Source organism: Lepisosteus oculatus, chromosome 7 (assembly GCF_040954835.1).
Source record: "Lepisosteus oculatus isolate fLepOcu1 chromosome 7, fLepOcu1.hap2, whole genome shotgun sequence".
In the NCBI taxonomy this organism is placed as follows: Eukaryota; Metazoa; Chordata; class Actinopteri; order Semionotiformes; family Lepisosteidae; genus Lepisosteus; species Lepisosteus oculatus.
Genome location: NC_090702.1, coordinates 51,953,846 through 51,978,073, shown reverse-complemented (window position 1 = coordinate 51,978,073; position 24,228 = coordinate 51,953,846). Strand labels below are relative to the sequence as shown.

At 39.0% G+C, this 24,228-nt stretch overlaps 1 protein-coding gene across 5 annotated transcripts; it reads right to left on the bottom strand.

Annotated features, from left to right (window-relative positions):
* sspn (sarcospan (Kras oncogene-associated gene)) lies at nt 1-24,228 on the bottom strand. Of its 5 annotated transcripts, none has more exons than XM_015352107.2 (3): nt 24,092-24,228; nt 4,966-5,052; nt 1-4,175 (listed from the first exon to the last, which is right to left on the bottom strand). In XM_015352107.2, the coding sequence occupies exons 2-3, from the start codon at nt 4,981-4,983 to the stop codon at nt 3,816-3,818; spliced, it is 378 nt and encodes a 125-aa protein (XP_015207593.1). In that variant the 5' UTR covers nt 4,984-5,052; nt 24,092-24,228; the 3' UTR covers nt 1-3,815. The 5 variants fall into 5 exon arrangements, with proteins under 5 accessions (XP_015207593.1, XP_015207591.1, XP_006633216.2 ...); XM_015352105.2 differs by lacking the exon at nt 24,092-24,228 and adding an exon at nt 21,583-21,773; XM_006633153.3 differs by lacking the exon at nt 24,092-24,228 and adding an exon at nt 11,399-11,865.

Below are 24,228 nucleotides of genomic sequence, written 5' to 3'. Positions count from 1 at the left end.
TTCTGAACTTCAAGATAGACAACGTTTATTTAAAAACATGAAGAGGGAAAAAAACTCTTCAAAAAAGAGTACACAAACAAAAAATTGATATTGAAAAACATTTATAGTATATTTTAAGTTTGAACACAATGTTTTATATAAAAATTCTGCCACGAGTAGCAAATATAAGGCTTTATGTACTAAAATACTGAGCTGAACAGGAAACGTAGGATAATTTTACAGCTCAGTTTTACAGTGTTCATCAGGTGTTTGCCCTCTGACCTCTGAGGAATAGTGTATAGCCAAATTATGTAGACATTTTGATGAGCTACTGAGACCCCAATGGTTACCCTTGACAAAAACAGCTCAGCAGAATCCTGTGATGAGTCATGACCCAGCATTCAATATTCAAATATGTCCTGGAAAGCTGGAAAAATTAAAGCTAATCTAGATATTTTTAGGAGTGGAATGTGAGATTGCAGGCTCTGTTGAAATACCGACTGTACTACATCATTTACAGTATGTCAGTTTCAGCCTGGCAGACTGGTACTTGTTTAACCAGTTCCCTGTTATTTTCTTTTGTTGTTTTTGCAAAACAAATCTCTAAAAGAGCTGGGATGTCTCAGTCATGGTGGAGTCCAACCTAAGTGACACAGACCACAGAAGCGTTGTTCACTGGTACAACATTTAACTGGTGCTCATTATGTGACGCAAAAATTGCATGTCGGAGTCCCCCTTTCTTTCAAAACCTGACTGTGTTTTCTTTAATTAACTTTTTGCCCTCTTAAATGACAAACAAAATACAAAAACAAATGAATTAAGGCTCACTACAGTGTGATTACTCTCTCGTGATGTGCGCAACCCGTAACAACATAATTTGTTGTTACATTTGAGTACGTCTTACAGAACAAGAATTTACTCAGGCAGTTGTGCTGGTAACCTCTTCTGCTGTGCAGTTACTTACTGTTTCCATCATGCCCTCGTGATGTGAAGTTTTGGGCTGGGGCCCAGTTTTCTGCATACAGCCTGAGCTGAGGCCTACCAAGGCGCAACTGGTGATCATGTGAAGGCACATTGTGAAGAGATGGAAGCAGATTGCAAACAGAGTTTCTAAGAACACAGATTTCCTTTTTTCCTTTAATAATTCTAAGTCTTTGGGTCTACTACTGTCAATACTCTAAAGAGCCAGCAAGGTGCAACAAAGAAAAAAAAACATATTCAAAACATGATTAAGATCACAGAAACAAACCAAACAATTATTAGGAGGAATAAAAAAGGTTCTAAATGTCTCACTAAAAGAGTTACTTCAATGTTAATTTTAAAGGTTTTTTTATAATAATTTTGCTATTAACTGTACACATAAAAAGTAAAAAGATATAGTCTTCATCACTAACTCTTTTAAACAGTTGTGATAGATAAAGCCAGCATAAGGGCTTGTAGCTTTATACTGTATTTGATTTCCAACACCTGCATAACTTTGAATTTTTTGTTTTGTTATCAAAGTTTAACAATTTTGTCAGGGAAAAAACCCACAATTTTAAAAAATGAACATGTTTATGGTAAATGTTTATAAAAATCTATAGGTCTTGGTGACTTAAGGGTAACAGTGCAAAAAAACACTTTACTGCCTGTTAGAGAACAGACTCTTCAATGTAGAGCAATTCCAGTTAAGCTCACTGTAGGAGTTCTTATCAATTTACACATTTGGTAGCAACTTCATCGACCTTTTCTGGGTTTCACAAAGTAACCGTGCAGGTTTAGTAATTCAAAGGGCGGTGTGTGGGGCAGATTTTTATTTTATTACTGGAGAGCACGGCTAAACAGATTAATCTCCCTCATGGATCGGGCAGTCACATCACCCGTGAAAAAGGTTCAAGTTCGTTATTCAAATATTAATTGAGGCTGTGTGATCATATAAAATTATTGCATATGCCCTGATAAGAAAATGTACTGTATAGCTTTCACCAGGCAATTTGAAGGACTGCTTGCTGGGATGAACCCCTATGTTACCAAATATAAGTACTTAGTTAAATTAATTGTTTCACAAAAGCAATGTACAATATTAATTATGGCTTAAATATTTTTCATGTTTGGCAGAACAGCCCCTCCACCTTCTCTCCTCTGACTCGGCACCACATTGAACAACACCCCCTGTCTCTAGGGTCAGCTAAAGCAGAAGGAATACTGTACGTTGAATACAAAACATTCACAGGTAAAACATAATACTTTCCAATGTTCTTCAAATGCTCTTCAACTATGCAAAGCATACTGTAGTTCTGTTGCATAACTAACTTTTAAACAGTTTTCCAGCTGTCTCATTTGCGTCTATACGTTTTACACAGTGTAGGCTTTTATTCACTGATGTGGAAGACAAGGCTGTATGCATAAACCTACCGTATGTGTCAGCAGACCATTGTTGTTTTTCCAAAAATGAAGTTAAAATGAGTTAAAAGGATCAATGACCTAAGATAAACCCCACCTTGCCCAGACAGCTGACTACAGTATATGCAAAGGTCAGCAAATCGTCAGCACGCACTGGAGTGGCTAATATTTTGTTTTTTATTTTTAAATATTTTCCCAAACAGAATTACATTTGTAACCAAGATCTGGAAATCTTTGAATTTTTTTTAAGAAGCCATTAACCAGTGGAAACTGGAATGATCTTGGAAAATAATGTGTTGAGACACATCTTGCAGCCTTATACAGTATATAAGAACAATATTATATAAAACATACTGTATGGTGAAAACTAATTAACCATGTAATCAAGACACGGAGAACCGTGAGAGTCCATGTGCTACAGCTGACCAGATCGTAGTCATTTTTTGATGAATTGGAATTTTTAAGATTTTTTTGCAATCAATATAAATTTGGTAGTGAGGATACAACTGATGGGAGGTACAGTGATGCAGAAATTGGTTTCCTCTGGTGTTCTGGTGTCCTCCCACAGTCCAAAGACTGACTGGTAGGTTATTTGGCCATGGTGCGAGTGCGTGATGTTTGAGTATGTGTGTACCCTGCAATTGACTACCATCCCATCCAGAGTGTATCGTGCCTTGTGCCCAATGCTTGCTGGGAGACACTCTGGCTCCCATGCCACCCTGAATTGGATAAGGTGGTTAGAAAGTGGACGGACGGAGACAACTGACAAGAGTCAAATAGAACCAACATGATCAGAGTGCAAATCAAACTTTAAACATGTAAAGTGAGAGGTCATTCCTACCTCTGAATGAGAAAAGGTGCTTCTCCCATCTCTCAGGAATAATTCAGAAAACAACAATTTGGCTACCAATTATTAATCATCATCTTAAATGAGGGGCTGATTAGAAAAAAAAATGAGCGAATTTCTAGACCTGAAAATGAATGAATTATTTCTTCTGGTGAGGACATACTATATATCTGGAGGATAAAGAAGTTTATGGGTCTGCTTTGCAAATGTTGCCAATACTTGACATTTTCTGCAGCCGGTTTATTTTAAAGGAACGAACTGTTTATAAGAACACTCTAACCTTCAAAATGAAGGTTAAATAAAGAATTGTAGGAAAGAGTTTTTGGTATAAGATCTGCACCACTGTCTGCAATAACATTGGCACCTGTTAGCATTTTGAAAACCCTTCTTCTCACAAGTGAACGTGCAACAATAAAGACCCTTCCCTCATGAGAAATTAAAACACCTGCTTGCATTCAAACATTGGGGGGTGGGATTTATCGGGAGAGAAGTCAGATGTCTTCCCCCCCTGTTGAAAAGAAGGCTGCCCATAGTCTCTCAGCGACCATGTGTACCTGCTGCAAGGGCGAGAGATCAGTGGAGGAAGGTTCAAAGGGTCGGTGTAGGACTACACCTTCTGCCACTGCTGTTCACTGCCAGAGCCAAGCTGGAGGCCGACAAAAAACACCTGGTACCTGTGCTTCCACATCACGAAACAGCCAACCAGGCACACCGCAGCCTGGGTGAGGTTCAGAGCCATCTGCAGCAGGAGGTAGAGCTTGTGAGTGTTGGTGATGGAGAAGCAGGTGCTCACGTCACTGTAGATGAAGGTCCTGGCGATGGGGTCTTCAGGGTCCAGTTTGCAGATGCAGGCACCCTCCTCCTCTGAGCAGGCGAAGGCGTTAATCAGCGAGTAGTGGTACCCAGCAAAGGCCACAGCCAGCACCGAAAGCACCAGGCCGACGGCACAGAGCAAGAAGTAAACCAGCTGCAGGGGAGCCAAACGCCAACGAGAAATGTTACTCTTGAACGCTTTCTCTCAATGTCATTTTACTGAAACGTTTTTTCCCAGTGAGCATGATGAAGATAGATGTAACCCCTGACTTAAATGTTGAAAGAATTGTATTTGACTCTAATTGAATTTTGCTGCTGTCTGAATGCTGCTTTATTTTTATTATAGCTCCTGCCAGGTTCCTGCCTCCAATACTTAGTGTTCATTTTGTTACGTCATTTTCGCTGTCGTCGTTAACGTCATCTTTTATGTCATCTGTTGTGTCATTTGTCAGGTGAGGAAACGCACAAGTAAGCGTTTTAATTGTACTCAGGAAGGTAGATATGATGATAAGTTTGAAATGTGTGGGTCACCCTGCATTTCCTAAAACATTGCTCCGTCCAAAATGTCATTAGTTATGCTTCTTCCATATCACACTGTAATTGCCTTTTGCTTTAAGTGCAATTTCGAATGTTTCTGAATATTCCAACATTCTTTTTTGTGGTGATTATTTCTTTACAGCTCTATGCAAACAGCATTTGTTCATATATGCAGTAGATTACACAGGTGCTCAAGCCAAATGTCACAGGCGTATTTAAAATACTCAGTTTATCTACTCATTTGAAAACATTTAAAACAAAGCATATAGGATCCTGCACCAGAGGGAAACTACTTCATACAAAATGTTGAAAACATTCACATTTATTTTAGGACTGGATAACTGGAAACTCAGTGTGGCTTTTTAGCTATAAATCTGCAGAGCTTGTGATTTAATGCTCCGTCTCACCTTGGCTATGAATTGCATAAATGTCTTCTCATCTGGTAGGTAAGTTATGCAATACAAGTAAAACCCCAGTAAGGACACCAAGCAAACCTGCAAAAGAAGACAATCTTTTTAAACAGAACAAATCACTACTGCTGACATATTCCAAATGTAAAAAGTAGTACTTCAATTTAAATAATATGCATGCCCATACTATTAAATGTGGAGTCACAAAACACAAATATTTCAAGGCTGAAATACAAATCTAAAGCACTGCAGAAAGGTATCAGAAGGCAGTAGGATGCCACTTTCTAACGTCTCTTATCAACACAATGGATAACACAGCTATGCTTGCAACATGATTTAAAAAATGATCAGCAAAACATTAGCTGAAATGTAAACCATAAAAAGCAATAGTCCAGCAACAGGTATTGCTTTCACTGATTAGTCTAATCTTTTAGCACTTATTTTCACATGCATGCAGTATACAGATTTTACATGAACAGGGTTAAGTCACACCACCTCTGACAATCATGATTCGTGATCTGGATTCTGGATTTACAATGTTAATAGTGAAAGGGACCAGTGGGTCCCTTTAGTGTACCCTAAAACATTTGAATCCCACAGCCTTGCTCATGCCTCATTTTAAATACCCAGGTGAACATCTGAGCACTGCTGCCCCCTTCACCCATAATTCTCTGTACTGCAATTGCTCCAGCCATTTAAAGGCTTGCCCTGGTATTGTGATGTCATAATTCACAACATCTCAACCCAAGATGACACTCTCGTCTGAATGGGACTTTGTGCATCACCAGGCTGCTCGAATGCCAGAGGGAGGCTGCCTTGTTTTGCTAGCTTTCTAGTTACTGGAAGCTGCACAAAGATTTGGAATCGCTCTTCAAACTATAGCATTGCAGAAAATAGTGAGTAAAAGTGTGAACATGTGACAAAATGGGTTACATGTCAAAAAGGAAATAACTGAAAAGCGTAGTGTCATTGAATATGGAAACTTACCATGTCTTGGACTCTTAAGCTCATGCATTCTTCTCACTCCTACCTCAGCCCACACTTGAGCACACAGCATGGATGCAGCATTAAAGTTTTAGTCAAATATGTGCAGACACTGCAAATTGTGTTGATCTACCATCCCCCTTAATCAAACGGCATATAAATATAGTTCTGACTTTCCTCTCTCATCCAGGAGCCTTTACTTATAAATAGCATCAATTAAAAGATGAAACTTGCCACAAATGTTTTGTACGGAAAGACAAGCCATTCCGCAGTTTTTGATTTGCACTGCATGGGGATGCTTGACTTTAATTACATGCATGTATTCATTATTACTTTAACGATTCTTTTTTTCCCCAAGCATTGCCCCAAGAGGAGGAGAAATGAAGAGAGCCTAGCTTATTCAAAGATAGGGTTCTCGCTGTAACGGAAATTTGAAAATAATTGCACTTTGAGAACTGGAATGTGTGAAAGTTAAACCTTGCGTTGATCCACATTTCTGCACAGTCATTGCTAAATCATATTTAATGAGTTATTTATTATGAGGTTTTTGCTGCAGTTTCTGTCTGCTTACTTCCCAGAATGTTCTTAAAAAAGACAATCAAATTCCTTCGACAAATCTTATTAATAGTGCAACAATGCTTTGCTAACAACAAGTTGCTTTTTTCCCCCACATTAATCAGCTCACAACTTTACACATCAACACCAAAGAGCCAAAAAGGTACTCTATACTCTCTTTACTCTTTATTCTATACTCTATACGATAGAGTTGCTCTGTAGTGAAGCACTACCATTTTCTTCTGGTAAGCTGAATGCTTCTGTATGTGTCAGAATTCATTCTGCTGCTGCCATCATTACATCATCAATTAGGACAAGAGAGGCAGTTCCACAGGTGTTCGTGTTTCACAGATGAGGTGATCTTTGGAGCACCTGCAGCTCCTTTCTTTCACCTCTCCATCACTCTGACAAAGGTTTACTTTAGTTTCATCTGTCTGTAACACTTTGCTCCAAAACAATCTTACCCTCAATACTTCTGAGAAAATTAAGAATGTTGGAAATAAAGTCATTACTTGAGTATTCCTGGCTATCTCTGGAACTGGCTCACTGTATAATAGCAGAAAACAATCTAAGATTACAAAAAACATTGTTTCTACAGGCCTATAAAATTCACCCTATCAGTCTTTGTAAAGTCATGATAGAGTTTATTGATTTCACTAAATTTCTTCTCTGCTATACTTACAAAAAGTGAAGTATTTTAACAAATATCACTCTTTTCTTCAAGCATTCTTATATACTATCTGATACATTGCATGAATATTAAAAGGAGCTGCTGAAACATTTGAACCCATACTCAGCTTCCATTAGTACCACTGACGATTGTGATCTACACTTTAGATCAACTTGCTGGCAAACCTCTATAAAGTAAAGTCTTTCTGCTTTTTAAACTGGGGAAAGACAAGCATAGCAAAAACAAACAAATGCCAGTCAGCCTGGATTCCATTGCAGATTAAAAAAATGTCTGTGGCCACGGCAATTGGATAACTTTAATCCAGGCTCAAACCACAAAGATCTATACCTTTTTTAGGAAAGGTTTTCTTTCTCGACTCTGTGGGTCATTGTTTTTGTGCCACACTTTGTGATCTTTAGTGTTTTTCATGTGGTGAATCAAATAAAGCAATAGGCTAGGTCTTCTTTTGTTTTAAACTGCAGCCAAAGGAGGTCATAATGGTTTATAGAAAAAAATAACATTAAGTGACTAATATTAACTACATTTTACTTGACATTATATTGTGGCACTCTACATAATGGATAAATGCTATGCAATATAATTAAAGCTGGTAAAATAAATAGCTTAAAATAATTATAAATGATTGTTCGCTCTTCTGCACATATTGAAAATAAATATCTGCTGCTTGAAGCAAATACATTTACTTAAACATTTCTAAAGTGTTAAGATTGTTGTAAATTTGCAGTCAAGATTAAATACAAGTGCTGCACAATTGTTTATATTATATAAGTGTTAATTGTTTTTAAATATTAATTTCCCCATATTATCTGAAAATGTTTTATTTTCAAATTGTTGGTTTGGATATGTACAGTAACAGGTAAACCTGGCCAGATCTCATGCAGCTGACAAGCCTTATGTGTCATTTATTTGTGAAATTCTCCTCAGAAAACCACCGGACATTTGGTAAGAACTACAAGAATAGGCTGTGCACTGCATGATCAAATGATACATTTACCTGACAATAGACTTCTGAGGCAACAAACAGGAAGGGAATACAAACAAAGCAAATCAACTGAGGTGGTGTTAAACTGATGTACAATTTGTGATCTCAATTGTCGTCTGTCAAACCCATGTTAACCTATGTTTTTGGATTCAGTATGAAGCATCAGATAGTAGTCTAGGATTGAGAAACCCGAGAAATGAAACTTTTAATTCCATGAATGCCATCATCATAGCAATATGGCTGCCTATATAGGTTTGCAACACTGTCTCCAGGTCTGAGATCCACAGGCCTCAAATCCTGTGCTTAAAGAGTACGACGTTGGCGCCTCTTAAAACAAGACAGCTCTAAAACCGACTCACTGGCTAATATGCAGAGATTGATTGCAGCAATCCCATGAACATGACTTTTCCAGGATATCAACAAATCCAACCTGATTTACATTATTCTTCAGATGTGATTAATGAACCTACTGACCTCAATGACACCATCTTGTTGTACAGAGTATAAAGGGCCAGTTGTTAGTACTGAAACTGCTTTGTTGTAGTTTAAATTGCAATTAAACCATTTGTGCAAATTGATCACTGTTTGTCCTCTGGCCACATCTGGCATCCCACATGGCTCTGTCCCTGGTCCTAATCCTTTTCATCAGCTTTAATTTCTACTAAACTCCATAACAGTGCCAATTTAATTTTGACTCCTGATATTGTTGGAATCAGTCCTACTATTCTACTCAGAAATCCTGGTCTTAAAAATGTGATCTGAGCCTTAAAAATGTGAACTCGTGTTCCCTCATGTCCTGTGAAGGAGTCTTTCTCTTCCACTTTTGTAACATTGCTTGTATCTGTCTCTCCCAATTTCCTGCAGAAAAGCTCAAGTGCACTTTTTTGTCATTTGCAGACTTGATTATTGCAATTCATTACTTTCTGGAGTATCAAAACAGATTTTGAACACATTCCAGCAAGTTCAGAACTCAGCTGCTCAAAATTAAATTATGCGACGAAGTATCTCTAGTGTTTTAGGTTCCTTGCACTGGCTCCCTTTGGATTTAAAAAATCTAAATACTGCTGCACATGTTTTAAGGCTTGAATGGTTTGGCTCTTGACTACATTTGTGAACGGTTAATTCCCTGCACACCTGAACATCACTCGCACTCTCCGGACTCGGGCCTTTTTTCAATTCTGAAAATGAGGCCCTCAACGCCGGGAGACATTGGGAGATTATGCTTTTTGCTCTGTTGCTTCAAGACAGTGGATTAATCTCCCAGCCCTATCGGATCTTGCATGTCAGTCAGCATTTTCAAATCCCTTCTTAAAACTTTATACACTAGCTTTTAATTCAGTGTAATTTATTGTGTTAAATTATGCATTCGTGTGCTTCTTATGCTTTTGCTTTCTGGTTTTATTGCAAAGCACTTAGGGGTCGTGAACAGCATATAAAATGATGATGATCTGATAAAGACTATAGGGAAAAATAAGACTCATTATCATTGCTCAAGGTCATCCGTTCCTCTTCTAGCAAAACACCAAGGTTTAAGCCACATATACTCAAAATAAATCAGCTGCTGCCCTGGCACTGGATTTCATTTTTGAAGAACAAAAACATGAACCTATTTTATTGCATAGGGGTTAAAATGAACGTTCATATTTTGCGATTGCATTTGGCCCTTCTCACAAGAGAAGATCTCGCAAGAGCGCGCCATTGGGACAAAAAACCCGAAAGAGTAATTCAGTGTCGAGACTCCTTTCTACGTTTTTAAACACTTCACTGCAGACATGAACGGGGTTTTCATCCAGCAGCTACTGGGTCCATTTTAAATTTTAAATAAACATAAGAATGGCTAGGCACATGAGTAAGCCATTCACCCCACCTAGCATGTATGCCAATTAGTAGCTACGCGATCTTGACCCCAAATGATCAATTGGTGCAATTGCTCAAACAAATGCAAAACTGGCAGCGAAGATGGAAAACAAACAGGAATCCAAGATCCTGTAACCTTCCAGAACTGGATCTGGACACTCCACTGTGTAGTATTTTAGGATGGGAGTGACTGCACAGGGAGGACCAATTTAGCTATGAGTCATCTAAGCCTATGTGACATCTGAAGCAGAAGTATGTCATTATGCTTTAATGCAATACTATGGAAAATAATGTTAAACAGACTAAGAGTGCTGGTTCTTGTAATGGAGCATCTGTTTTTTTTTCCCATCAGGGCAATGAAAACGATCCTGTAAAATCCATTGATACACTTGCCGAAACATTTTTGTGACCCAAAAAGTTTGTGCGAGTCTTCCTTTCTGACTTAACTTTTCCCACATTACTTAACCTCTAGAATTAAACAATGCCAGCTAATTCAATCTCTACTATGAAAAATAAACTTATTTTCACCACATTTCCTCACAAATGGACAATTACTCCTACTTTCATACTTAAATATAATAACTACCTTTAATCAATCTAAGGCCTAATGTACTGTTAAACAATGTTAAACAAAGTTAAACAATGCCTTACACAGTAAAATAACATTTCCTCTAGGTATCATAATAACATACAAGTACCAGTGACAAATATACTGGGTGACATTATTATTATTGCTAAAATATTATTTCATATAGAATTAAACTATAGAAAAACATACAGTATCGGGAATAGTAAAGTTGTTGAGTATCTGAAAACTACTGTATAATAGAATATCACAGGCCTCAAAGTCTTCATATATCAAGATTGCACTACCAATAAAACAAACGATCGGATTATGCTTCAAACTCAAGTAGTGCTGCCTGGAGTTAAAATCCAAACCACTTATTCCAATAAAACATATATCTTTATCCAATCAGCTTACCCCTCAAGTCAACAATAAAACGTTCAGAATATGAAACTGTAAGTCTTAAAAAAATATAAAACCTCTCCAGTCCTTCAACAAGCCTAAAGCTGCTGGAAAGTTTTTATTTTGGTTTCTGAGGTATTTCAAATTCAGGGAGAAGCAAGGACGGCAAAGAAGGGGGAACTTGTTGATTTCACAAAACTTTCTCTTGGGTATATAAAAAACCCGTCTGATGCGTCCTCTTGCAAGGAATGTTTCGACAAGCAAGCACTATCATGCATGTAACTTTATTAGTCTTACAAAATCATGCAACTTTACCCCCCATTTCAGCATGGGACGCCTTGAAATGAAACTAGGAGGGAAAAAAAAAAGAGAGAAGAATCGGATTTGTGCTTACAATTATCCCAGCCCAATGTGGAGTCTCTCTGGTCAGCAAAGAGGAGCTGATGCCTGTCATTATGAAGGCCACCACTGCTATGGAGATCCCTAAAATCAACTGCAGAAAAGCAATCAGTAAAGGAAAACGACAGCCACAACAAGTATGGGAATCCTCCTTCTGGCCTGCCTTGAGCTTTCCCTTTCCTCTCTCCATGTTTCCCTTGCTTTCTTGAGCGTGATCTGCTCTCTTCTCTGCTCCAGGCTGGCCTGTCTGGCTCATAGTGTTAGGGGCTGGGCTCAGCTTGCTTTTTTCATCTGTTCCCATTCTGATGTTTTCTGGATTGTTTTTTTTTTTTTTTTGCTTTTCGGCCGCCCTGAAGGTTTCTCCTGTTCTAGTGAGGCTTTGCTTTGCTGCTATTTGGAATCACAGAGGCTCTGAACAAATATGGAAAGCATCTGCAGTGGATTTCCAAGCTGTCTAAATGCCACATATAGAACAGTGAATGGGGGGGCTACAAGGGGGACTTCAGCACACAACAAAAAAGGCAATCATGAGCCGTTTCAACCAGGAATTGCACAAAAAATCAATCAAACCTCAAACAAGACAGATTAGTTTTACTGGATTACTGAGCACAGCTGGCCTAACAATCAAAGCTAAGTCACATGAGTTTTGTCAAAGCACAAATGAGACCCCTTGTCATGTGAATGTTTTTGGTTCAATCCCTTGTGCTCAAAGCAAGGATAAATTACTGTGGAATATTTTAATGACACCAAGTCAAGAGTTTTCTTTTGGGTCTGGTCAAATGCTTTACTAATGAGGAATGTACTGCATGTCCGAAGTTAATCTGAAATGCAGATATACATCAAATTCATGATAGACTACAGTTAATACATAACACTTATTTGAAAAAGTCTAAAAGACATACTTAATGTTAGTCATTATTATTTAAATGTAAAATGTAGGTATGTTTTTTTTTATTGCTTGACTAGTGTTGCTCTGCAGGACATCGCAATACTGAGCTAAAATCAAATAAAATGATCAGTTGCTCACTGTTTGGTATTTGCTCTAAAATGAAAAAAATGACAAAATGACAAAATGACAAATATACATAGAAAAGACTTCATGGTGTAAGACTACGGTGTAAGATATGACTATGCCCATATGAAGTAATGAAGCCTGTGTGTGAAAGAAGAGGATCAGAGGATGAGCGCTTCTGCTTGAAAAATCAGTGGATCAGCAGGTTTTTTTAAGACCAGCCTATCATGTCCAGTTAGAGGTCTGGCCACAGTATCCCCAGAGGGATAGGTCACTGTGAGGGCCAGGGGTCACTATGTCATCTGGGCACTGTCAAATCTGTCTGATCTCTCTGATCCATCTGTGTAATTGTTGGTTGGGAGATATTTCTTTGGGGAAATGGCCCCATGCAATAGAATTTATCGGCATGCACGAGAGCCGTTCAGGGGTAGAGTACTTTACTCACTGATGAACGCCGTTTGGCCCAGACCTGCCAGAGGACAACGTGCGTGGAGAAGTGGAGACTGCTGCTTTGCTCATGACCACAGACTGCATGGCAGAGGTGAGATGTGGGGAAGAACATCCTTTAACACTACAATGGCTTATGATGCAGATCAAGCGCAACCTTATTGCACTGCAGTCTACTAAAGCCTTGAGCCTACAGTTCTTCAAATCCTGCAAACCAGTCAGGAAGCGTTGGTTGCACAACAGACTAATGCAACCAGGAGCTTGATTGTTCACCCATTAATAGGGAACATGATCACGACACAGGTGAACTCCTCCCTATTGATGATGTGCACTAGTTATCCTGCTTACTAAAAGTTTAGTGTCTGTGCTTGGCTGAGAAGCCAATAGTGTGAAGCTCCCATCTGTGGGGATTACGACTGCACAAAATCCCTCCTACCACATGGTGCTCGGATTACAACTTCAAGAAAACAATATTAAGGTCTCTGCTGGACCAGCCTTTCTTCTTTCCTAAGTCCTGTAAAACATCTATGGGACCAACCTGACAAGACCAACAGGAGACGACAGGAGAAGATCTTGTGTCCACCATCTTTTTCTTCTTTGTTTAATACTCATGAAATCCACACAGAATCTAAGAGGTTCAACCAGCTTCGGAATGACATCATTGATGAACACCACTTTTGATGTTTTCTAGCGAGACCCGGGTAGCATCTGGTCGAAGGAGGATTAGACTCGTCAGTCATTCTGTCAGTCATTCTGTCAATTCTTTTGCAAATTTCTTGTTTTTAGGCTGAAAAAAAAAATCAGCTTTGTTCTTGGTCTCTGGTTGCACACAGGGGGCCAAAGTTGTAAGTGTTTTATTTCCACAGTCATTTTTTTGCCTTCATAAGGGCAACAATATTAATGTGATCCGGGTAGTCTGCCAGACGTAAACTTTCATTTCTGAAGGAAGGTGCTCTATAAATGTAATTGGTTAATATGTAGTAGCGGGGCTGTATAGTACGTGTTCTTTTTCCATTACCTTTCACAAAGTTTGTCTAACACAAATAGGTACTCCAGCTCTTGCTATCACAAAACAAGTACACCAACTTGTATGGATATGCTAAAAGATCTGAATAAAAGTACAGGCTATATTAAAATGAAATCTTTTTTGGTTGTATAAATTCATGCTTTTTTTCTTCTCTTTGTTTTCCTTAAAGTTTCCTTGGTTTTCCAATTACACACCTTAAATATTCTGTAATTTTTTTCTTGCAATCTCCACATTTATTTAGTGTTACACATAATCAGAAACATCAATCTACTTAATACGAACATATTTGGTCTTGGGTTAGGATAATAACAGTAATATAATATATATTGATGGAAAAAAGAAACGCAACACCTCCTCCTCCACACTCTGGCCCTCCTGTCTGGGTGGAAAAGGCTGAAGAGTGACTCATCTGTTAAGAGGACCTGATGCCACTGCTGACGAGTCCATCGCAGCCTCTGTCTGGCCTAAGCCAGTCAGGTGTGACGTCTAGGAGATGTGAGCAGAGAGCCAATGACAGGTTGCCTTGCTCTAAGGCCAGCAGCATGGAGCATCACTGTCCTGTCACTGATGCAGGCATTGTGCCTGCTGGCCGTTTCAGCAGCAGTACGGGTGGCAGATCAGAAACAATCTCTCAGAAGGACCAGTCTGATGTGTCGGTCCTGCTCTGGTGTGGTCACTCGACCGGATCTTGGACGGTCATCTGTCCTGCCGATCTTCTGAAACCTTCTTAGCAGTCAGGACACAGTGGAGCGGCTTACTCCATAGCGTCTGGCAATGCTTGCACATGACATGCCTGCCTGCAGCATGCCAGTGGCCCTCTCCCTTGCTTCTGGTGACATTCGAGGCATTATGGAATGCACAGAAAACTGACTAAATGTGTCCTTTTTCTTGCATTGACCTAAGCTTTGAATTCAGGCCTTTTTAAAGGTGACCTGATCAGGCACTGTTCCACCTGGACCTCACTGGGTAAAAGTGCACCTAACGAGTTTTCGTGTGATTGACAAGTTGCCAATGTCAGATGTGATCATACACAAACATTCCCACACATGCATTCTTTTATCAAAATGGAACAAACCCACTCAACACCAGGTTAACAAAATTGAATAATAATATGTTAAATATATGGAATAACAGCAGTCCAGAAAAGTCTCCATGCCTGGACACAGCATTTTTTCAGTTGTTGTCCATTATTGGTCAAGCATTCATCTGAACGGTGATGATCTCTTTTTGTTCTACTAAATCCCAACAGTGACTCCACAATGTCTACATAAATTTGATCAGAAAAGCATTCACACAGTCATCCAAATACGAGCTAGTCCATCCATCCATTTTCTAACTGCTTTATCCAATATAGGGTCGCATGGGAGCCAGAGTCTATCTAGCAGGCAATAGGCGCAAGGCAAGATACAGCCTGAGGAGAATGCCAGTCCAACACAGGGCACACACACCAGGACCAATTTTCCCAGAAGTCAATTAACATGGGGAGAACATACAAACCCCACACAGATAGCACTGGAGCTGAGTCCAGGGCCCCAGCTCTGCACTGATGCTAACCAGCCCACCACCATGCCCTCCAATTGGCTTGACGTTCATGTTTAAAGATAGATCTATAGACGAAATCAATCAGACCTGAGCACTGGATTTATTCTGCACACCACTACATATTAAGTACAGTCTATAACATTAAGGAAACATAAGGGATATCGGGTTTCATCATTTCAAAAAAACACGTGAAGGGAACTGGGACAATTTGGAGACGGAAACAAACACAGAGTGCGGTGATCGTGTAATAGTGTTTACTTTGCGTGCCTAGCAACAAAACATCCAAGTGCTGATTTTATCACTTTAGCAGGCAGATTTTCATGTAGCAGATTTTGCAGTTATAAAGCATGGAAAGAACACCAGAAAACGCAGGAAAGGGTATATAAAAAGCCTCAAGGTAAGCATCTAATACGTTTGATCTGGGAAAACATACAATGGAGTGAAAATTAAAATGACAGAACTTGCAATGCCCTGGTGAGTAAGTAAGTCCCAAGTCTCCAAAGAGCAGTTTTACTTTCTTAAGGCCCTGGTGGCCCTACTGCCTCTTTCTCAATAATTCTCTCCCATCTCAGAGCTCAAACGATCTGCCAGAAATCTGCCAAAAATGGAAAAAGCTAAGGACAAGCCAGCTAAGCAGAAAGGGTGGTAATTATGGTTGATCTGCCACTAAAGACCACTTCATGGAGTCTAATCTTTGTAAATGGCCACAGTGGGGATTAATTTTGTAATTATTGGTTAATTGATAAAGGATTTAGAATTTCACATTTTGACATGGGTGTTACTAAGCTTTTTTGATATATAATGGACATGTTTGGGGCTTGTGGGAGTAGTTGTTGTATGTTGCATGTTGCATTCTTGACTTCTTGGTAACCCTAGAAAGGGAATGGTCTGTCACAAGAACCCTTCGATGTCTCCCACCAGCCTCCATGGAATTCTGCTTTTATATTTGTACTTCAGATACTGATAAAATGTTTTTTCTGTCACCTTGATTAACCGGTCACTAGTGAGAGGAGTAATTGAGTAGAAGTGATAAGGCAATTGATCTGCTGAGTGTCAAGCCTGGTCCAATTGAGAAAGAAAAATGCAGAAAGGAACCATCAAAGAGAATACCGTTGTGCCATACATATTTTGGAGTCTGAACTAGGTCAGTGCACTGTCACTCATGGCCGTGAATATCTAACCTGGCGAGTCAAACATCGTCCATCAGTGATGGGCCAAAATGGGGGAGACCACGAGTCATGACTCCAAGATCATGGACACCAAGACGTATGATGGTCTGGCCAGGAGTGTTGCTACAAAACTACAAAAAAAAAAAAACTACTTGTAGTGGTCGATGGCATCCTGCATGTTGGCATTACATTGATCAAGGTCTGGAATCTCACTTTCTGCCCTTTGCTGCAGGCTCAGCCTGATGTGGCCACATGCTAGGAGGACAGCATGCATCCTGATACTGTCTGTGGAAGCAACAGCTTTCTTGTAAAATTTCGAATGAGTGTTATTCCAAGGATGCCCTCCTTGTCAGACTTGACCCTTACTGAATATTTGTGAGATGACATGAGGCATCTAGGATTCAGAGGTACAGGCCTGCCCAGGATCTACAAGAGGTTGGAACAGAATCCTACAAGACAACATCAGCAGCCTGGTGCAAAACATGGGTCACACATGTGCAGCTTCTATGACCTAGAACGGGGATCAAACACCTTAAAGTTTGTGTCTTTCACAGTAAAACACTAGTTGATCGCTCTTAATGACAAATGTTAATCAGCATAAAGAATTTAGATCATGTATTTTCAATCAATTGTCAGTGCACCTTGCTAAGTTATTTATTAGTTTGTATCAGTTAGTATACTGTATATTCCTAGGCTTCAAGGAACGTCCTATTCTAACAGTCTAGAAAAACTGAATCTTTTTATTGCTGTAGAGAGAACTCCACAACGAACTCTGGTTCAAGCAATCAAATTAAACCCTTCTTAAAAATAAACAGTATAAAATGAACAACAGAACACAGGTTTAAACTACACTGAAGTAAATTTACAACAAGAACAGGAGGCACGGTTTGCTCAATTCATTTGCCACAAATTAATTAGCAAAGATGGCAAAGTCCATCAACATACACATCAGTAACGACCTTGTCTAAAGTAGGGCCAAATACCCTTTTCCTTAGATCAGTCACCATGAGAGGAATTGAAAAATTCCTAACAGACCTGTCCAATATTAAAATAACCCAGAGAACTTGGCTCTTGGTACAGCGCTGTATCTTTCTAGTCTGGCGAGCACTCGAGTTTGCTAGTCGAATTGAATCCACCTATTAAAGAGAGTATTTGAAAAACATGCTTTTGAACCCATGTCATCATTTTCATCCGTTTAAAAAAGAAATCTACAATGTTCTAATTAAGAGAACTGAATTTATTTTTGCTTATGGAGCTTCACAATAGCAGCTGAATATTCTCATTTTATAGGGTTCAGTATCAAAATGTACAATACCCCCATTATATTTCATATTCTGCCATCTCAGTGCCCACGTTACAGCTTAAAGCTGAAGTTCAAATTCCTCCACTCATTCCTAGTTGGAATCAAATAAAGAAATCACGTTGAGGGAAAATAGTGTGGTTCTACAGGTATGGCTTTGTACAACATACTTCCTTTTGCATTTATCCACGTGTTAAAACAAGAGTAACTTATTTACTGTGGGTGAGCTCATGTATTTTCTAGGTATTATCTGATAACTTCTAGTGACTGATTAGTAATTAAGTAAAATGGTGTGGGGAGCTCATGACTTTTCTACCTGGTCATTTACATCTCCAGATTAAATGTAATTTTAAAAAGGTGACTGATTACCATTTTATATTTTCCACTTCAGTGATGGAACAAGATATATTTTTTGTCCTTAAATTATTTGGTTAAATTGAGAAAGTGAGACTCAGCATCAAAAGTAACTCAGCAACAGAGTAGAATGATAATTAATGGAGTCCTGCATAAGAAACACTTTTTTTCTGCTACTCTTTATGGCCACAGTCCCCTCTTAAAAACTGCATACTGGCAGAATAGAGTGAGTACATGCACATACTGCAGACGGATACAAATAGCATATTTCAAAATACAGGGTTTCGATCTTGGATCTTACAGTTCTGAAAGACAAAATCTTCAAACAAAACTGGATGAGGGGAAGAGTTCACTGATCATAAAACTACCCACACCTTGCATTTTATCCACCCTTCAGCATTAGTATCCATTTATCTATTGACTGTATTCGGTATTAACAATGGATGTAGCCTTATATTTGGTTTGGAGGGATTTTCCATGCTGAACTCCCTGGGCCACAGGATGAGCAGCCTGTACTGATCTGATCTGCTTTCTTCAAGTCTCCACTTCAGCGTGTCCAGTCAAGAATACATGCAGTCTTAACGATTTGGTCACTGAGTGGGAAGCAAGCTACACTGATGTAAAATTAATTTCGCTAACTAATCTTGAAGTCCTTTAGTGAAGGCATCCATTGTCTAAATGAAAAGCTGTTAAACACAAACTACTACACTGCAACAAGATGATGCAAAACAGCCCTAAAACTGAACAGGCCTAGTTCTGTTCTTCACAGAAGACATGTCACTCTTTTCAAATATGACCTTTATCCTCTGCATACAAACCATGTAGTTGCGGACACTGTCGACAAACGTGATTTGCATTGCATCCAACTACGGCACGTACAGTACCACATTTGCCTTGGGATTCGATTTGTTGCTACTTGGAAAATGTCTATATTTTCTTTTTCTATTGGCATAACCCCCCCCCCAAGGAAGGATGTCCTAATTCCAGAGCTTTCTGAAGATTAGCAATTGCAGCCCCCTTTTCTGATAGCTCCTCTCAACTTTTTCTTACATCCTCTTCCAGGTATGGTACCAACTACCCTATTAGCCTTGAACATCAAAAAGTAGGACATTGCAGTTGATGAGAGGCATGTCTCACAGATGAACAAGTAATAGGCTTATTCCATGCTGAAGAAGGCTCCACGGCGAAACGTTGTTTCCTTTCTTCTATTTTCAGCAGGGGATAAACCTTTACTTGTTCCTTTGCAGCCTACGCCTGCTGACGCAGCTCCCCACCTGAACTACATGTCCCACAGATGTCTGGCTTTAGATATTTAACAATTCTCAGACTTGTTTCTCAGATACTCAGGCGGTCTCAGCTGTTTTGTCTTGAGTGTTTTCCCTCAGTGTTCAGCCTTCTTGAATACATGGAGGCAGTCAAAGAAATTTCCAACACGCTCTAAAAACTGAGGCTTTGCGGAACCACTATGGCTAAATATATGTATATAAAATATTACATTTATACAGTAGCATTTGTTTCGAAAGCATTAGAAAAGTTACACATGAGAGAGAATACATTACATTTTGCTGATTAGGCAACTTCAGATAAATAGTCCCAGGATGATACCTGCTACCTGCTGAAGTATCCTGGCACATCAGGTGCAGACCGAGTGCAGCTCATGATGGGTGGCTGGGCAAGTCACCAAACAGCTGTGACTCCTGTCGTTTGCCATCTTTGCGTGGAGTAGTGGTTGTGCATTAGTGAAGCAAAGCCTGTAAATTACACTCCCTCTTCTATAAGGGTTCTGAAATCATGGGTTTTGACACTTTCACAAGGTTTACTTCATAGACGATCGCTTAAGCTAAAAAAGAAAAGCAATCAATTCAAAAGCCATGTAAGTCACTTTAAAAAGATAGTCATGTGGTGTTTTATACACGATAATGAAATAAAAGATTCCTCACATGTTTTGAGACTATATTACACTGCCTTCTGAGAAGACAGAACGCTAAAAATGGCCCGTGGACAAAAGTGACAATGAATGTTAGTGTTCACAAAACACAGACACATCAAGTCACTATAAATATATTCCTGGCGACAGTTTACATTCACTTTTATACACTACTTGAACTACAACACATTAGTCCAGCTATAAAACAACCATGAGGTCTTGTCTAACGACATTAAACAATCGCTTCAGCAACATCAACAAAGGATGCCTTAACAGTTCATAAAACAATTGTCAATAACAGTAAAGTGCAAAATGTTAAACTGTGATGACCCTGGAAGCCTTTGATACTACAGTTTAACAGTTCAGTGAAAAACAAGGAATTTCTCTATTTTCTTACATCACAAAAACTTAATTCAGCCTGCAGTGAGATGAAGCATACTGTATTGTCAGTTTTATGTGGTTCTTATTTTGAATCTAAAATTGCATACAGAAATATTTACAAAACCTCAAGCGTCTTTAAAATGTATATCTATATTATTTAACAATAGCCTTAAAGTTAGTCACTCGAAAAAAAATGGCTTTTGAAAGGCAGCATCCTATGAAGTACCTGATTAATTTCCAGCACCCTGGTTAGAAGCGGAAGCCATACTATTTGACTAGAATGATTAATTACTGTCTGCATTACAAACGGCATCTTCAAATTAGAATCTCCAACATAAGAAATTGAGTAGAATTGAGTACTCATCCATTCATTTCAGAATCGGCTTTGTGGTTAGAAAATGTGAATACAGTAGAATGAATGAAAGGGGAACAAAAAAAAACAGATCAGTGATGCTTAAAATATTTAGCCTTGCTTCCTACAGCATATGTAACTTCACACTTTGTAGCAAAACAAAACACTGAATTCCACTGATCTATTAAACTCTTGGGTTTTTTTAAAGATTAAAGAAAGCTTTACAGGAATGTTTGGAAGCTGCAAAAAGATTGGTAATGGAATGATTGTCGAAGGCTTCTGCAAAAATGAATCTTTAAAAACCCCTTTCTTCATCCTTCATAATATAATGTGCCCATTGATTGTAGAACAAAAAACAGATCTAAAACTCAGCGGGATCCAGTACACTTCTAACTAGGATAGGTGCTCAATGAATTAATAACATAGCCTTAAATAGAAGGCATGTGTGTTAGCGATGCCAAAATCAACAAATACGGCCACAGAGTTTAGCTGGCAACAGTACAACACTAGGAGGGGATATTATTTTGACAGGCTTGTTGGCCTAAAATGAGAAAAGTCATTTCCGGGTAGCTTTTAGCTTTCTATCTGATCTAACTTCCATGGAGTAACTGGCAGGATTAATGAAAGTTCACGACGTGATCAGATAAGCGTTGTTAATATTTACTCACTAGAGTGACAGGGCTTTCGTTTCTCCGGCGTGAGAGAGCAGATCACGTTGAAAGCCCGGTGGCTTTGCCGGCTCGAAAAACAGGATTACAGTAATATCGGAGGTGCCAGCTGCAGCAAACGTGGCCACAGCACGTTCGCCCCCGCCGCTGAACTGGTGTGCTTGTCAGCAGAGGCTCACAAGGCTGCGAGTCTGAAATCGGGAAGAGGGAAAAAAAAACTGCTCTAACACGCACTCGACGCGCCTGCTGACACCACCAGCCCTGAAAATGCAATTTACTGTCTGGCCAAGAAACACACCTCGGGGCTCACGGCTCTTTCTTTTATGTTGCTAGGCATTCTGCCAGATCTCAGGTAATTTAACAAGGTATTTGGGATTCATCTCCTACCAAGCAAAGAGAGAGCAGTAAAAAAAAAAATTCTGAAACCTGCAAGTCTCATGGTGAAGAACTACTTGAAAATTATTTGGAAGAGACTTTAGGATGCTTGCCCAAAAATCCAATAGCAATGAGGAGACATTCTACTTAACTAAAAGAACTATTGCTCTTACATTTACTCTTCAGATGGCTGAAGTTCCTGATTAATCTACAGCAAGGTACAAACTGGCATGTGAAACATTTGCTCTCCTATTTAGAAATACTTGTACATCGAGAGTTTCAAGAAATTGCAGACATCAGGAAATCCTTCCAGCATGATCCAGTACCACTAGTAAACACAATTTTAAATCATCGTATTGAACAATTGAACAAATTAAGTTGCAAATGAACAAGTTACTGTCGTTATCCATTACAACTGTTGTCTAGAGTACGAGTAACATAAATTACATTCATTTGCAATGCAATAATATGAGTATTTTGACACTGGATAGTCAATGTGCAAATCTAGTGTAGCTATGGTTTATTTCAGAGAACATATCCATGGTTATTTACAACTTAAGAAAAACAGGACAAGTGCTTAAAATAAATATTAACACTAAAACCTTGGGGTTATATTCGATTCTGGCTGAACATTCGACCCACGTGTGCAGCATATTGTCAAAACATATTTTTTTCACCTCAGAAATATCGCTAGACTACACCCTTTGCTATCACTAACTGTGGCTGAAAAGCTGATCGACACATTTGTGTTCTCTCGAATTGACTACTGTAATGCTCTACTCGCTGGGGTATCTAAATCTACTTTGATCAAACTGCAGTTTGTCCAAAATTCAGCAGCCAGAATCCTGACCAGGTCTAGTGCAAATGATCACATTACTCCTATCCTGGAGTCCTTGCACTGGCTTCCTGTCAAATTCCGTGTGGACTTTAACATCCTCATGTTCACCTATAAGGCTCTGCATGGCTTGGCACCTCAGTACCTGTTTGAACTAATATCGCCCTACTCCCCACCTCACAACCTACACTCTTCTAATTCTGCTCTCCTTACTGTCCCCCAAGCCCATCTACATTGTATGGGTGACAGGGCCTTCTCCTGTTATGCCCCCAAGCTCTGGAACTCTCTGCCCAAGGATATCAGAGAGTCACCTTCTCTAAACTCCTTCAAATCCAGACTCAAAACCTTCTTCTCTAGAAGAGCCTTTACTGAACTGGTTCCATTCTTCACCCCTCTGCTTTTCTTAGTACCACCATCCACAGTCTCCTCTGTATATTATAATTGTGTTTTATCTTGTGTATTCTTATTCATTGTTGTTGTCATTCTGTTCTGTAAGGTGCTTTGAGAAGCCACCTTTAAAGGTGCTATATAAAATAAAGTTTTTTATTATTATTATTATAAAAGACAGCAAGCATGCACTGATGAGCTACCGTAGGTACTTGTTCTTTTATTAATAGATCAAATTGGATACTTTAACTCAAATATTCCTTAAAACAAATGCATATGATTTAGTAAATTTCAATCTTTAAACCAAAACCACTGAAATATGAAAACAAATCAAAAGATGTTTCTAATTTTAAAAGATGCCATATGCATTATAATATGAATTGTGTAGTTGGGTGTTTTTTCCCCCCCCAATACTAAATTCTACTGAACTGGTCCCTCAATACTAATAATGTTGTTTTCGCGATCGTCAGTGATCAAAGATACGTTAGACTTAAACACACTGAATTCGTTTTATACTGTATATATTGAAATTACTGACATGTGATGTCATAAACACAACTATTATGACGACATCACTAACTGTCCAATCACGGACGAGTGCTTTCCCAGAATATTGCCAGGAGAAAAACACGCTCTACCCAGCTCAACCTTCTTGGCCTGAATTACCCATCGACTCTCCTAATCGCACTGCGGAGACTTGGTGCACTTTATCTTCATACTGAACACTCATGTTTCCCATGCTGCAAATGAAGTTGAAAAATCAAAGGCTGAAACTGAACGCTGATAATCCTCTTTGAAACAGCAGAGAAAACATATAGTTTGCATCACTTACAGCAGAATAAAGGCATTCATAAAATTGCAATCACATAGTAGCACTTAAATATGGTGTACTAAGCTTCACCTTCGACATACCTTAAATGTAACTTTAAATACCAGACCCGTGAGCTTTCCAAGGCTAATCGTTTTCGTTTACACATGAACAGAATAACATTTTTAAAAATGGTTCGGTGGGAATCCTGCCTCGCTCGTTCTGGGCAGCGGGGTATGTA

What these genes read in the sequence shown, in the direction of transcription:
- sspn (XM_006633153.3), bottom strand. Translation starts at nt 11,704, where the DNA reads ATGGGAACAGATGAAAAAAGCAAGCTGAGCCCAGCCCCTAACACTATG. An exon ending in CACATTGGGCTGGGATAATT is followed by an intron (nt 5,053 to 11,398) that starts GTAAGCACAAAT and finishes CTTCTTTTGCAG; the next exon opens with GTTTGCTTGGTGTCCTTACT. An exon ending in TTATGCAATTCATAGCCAAG is followed by an intron (nt 4,176 to 4,965) that starts GTGAGACGGAGC and finishes GCTCCCCTGCAG; the next exon opens with CTGGTTTACTTCTTGCTCTG.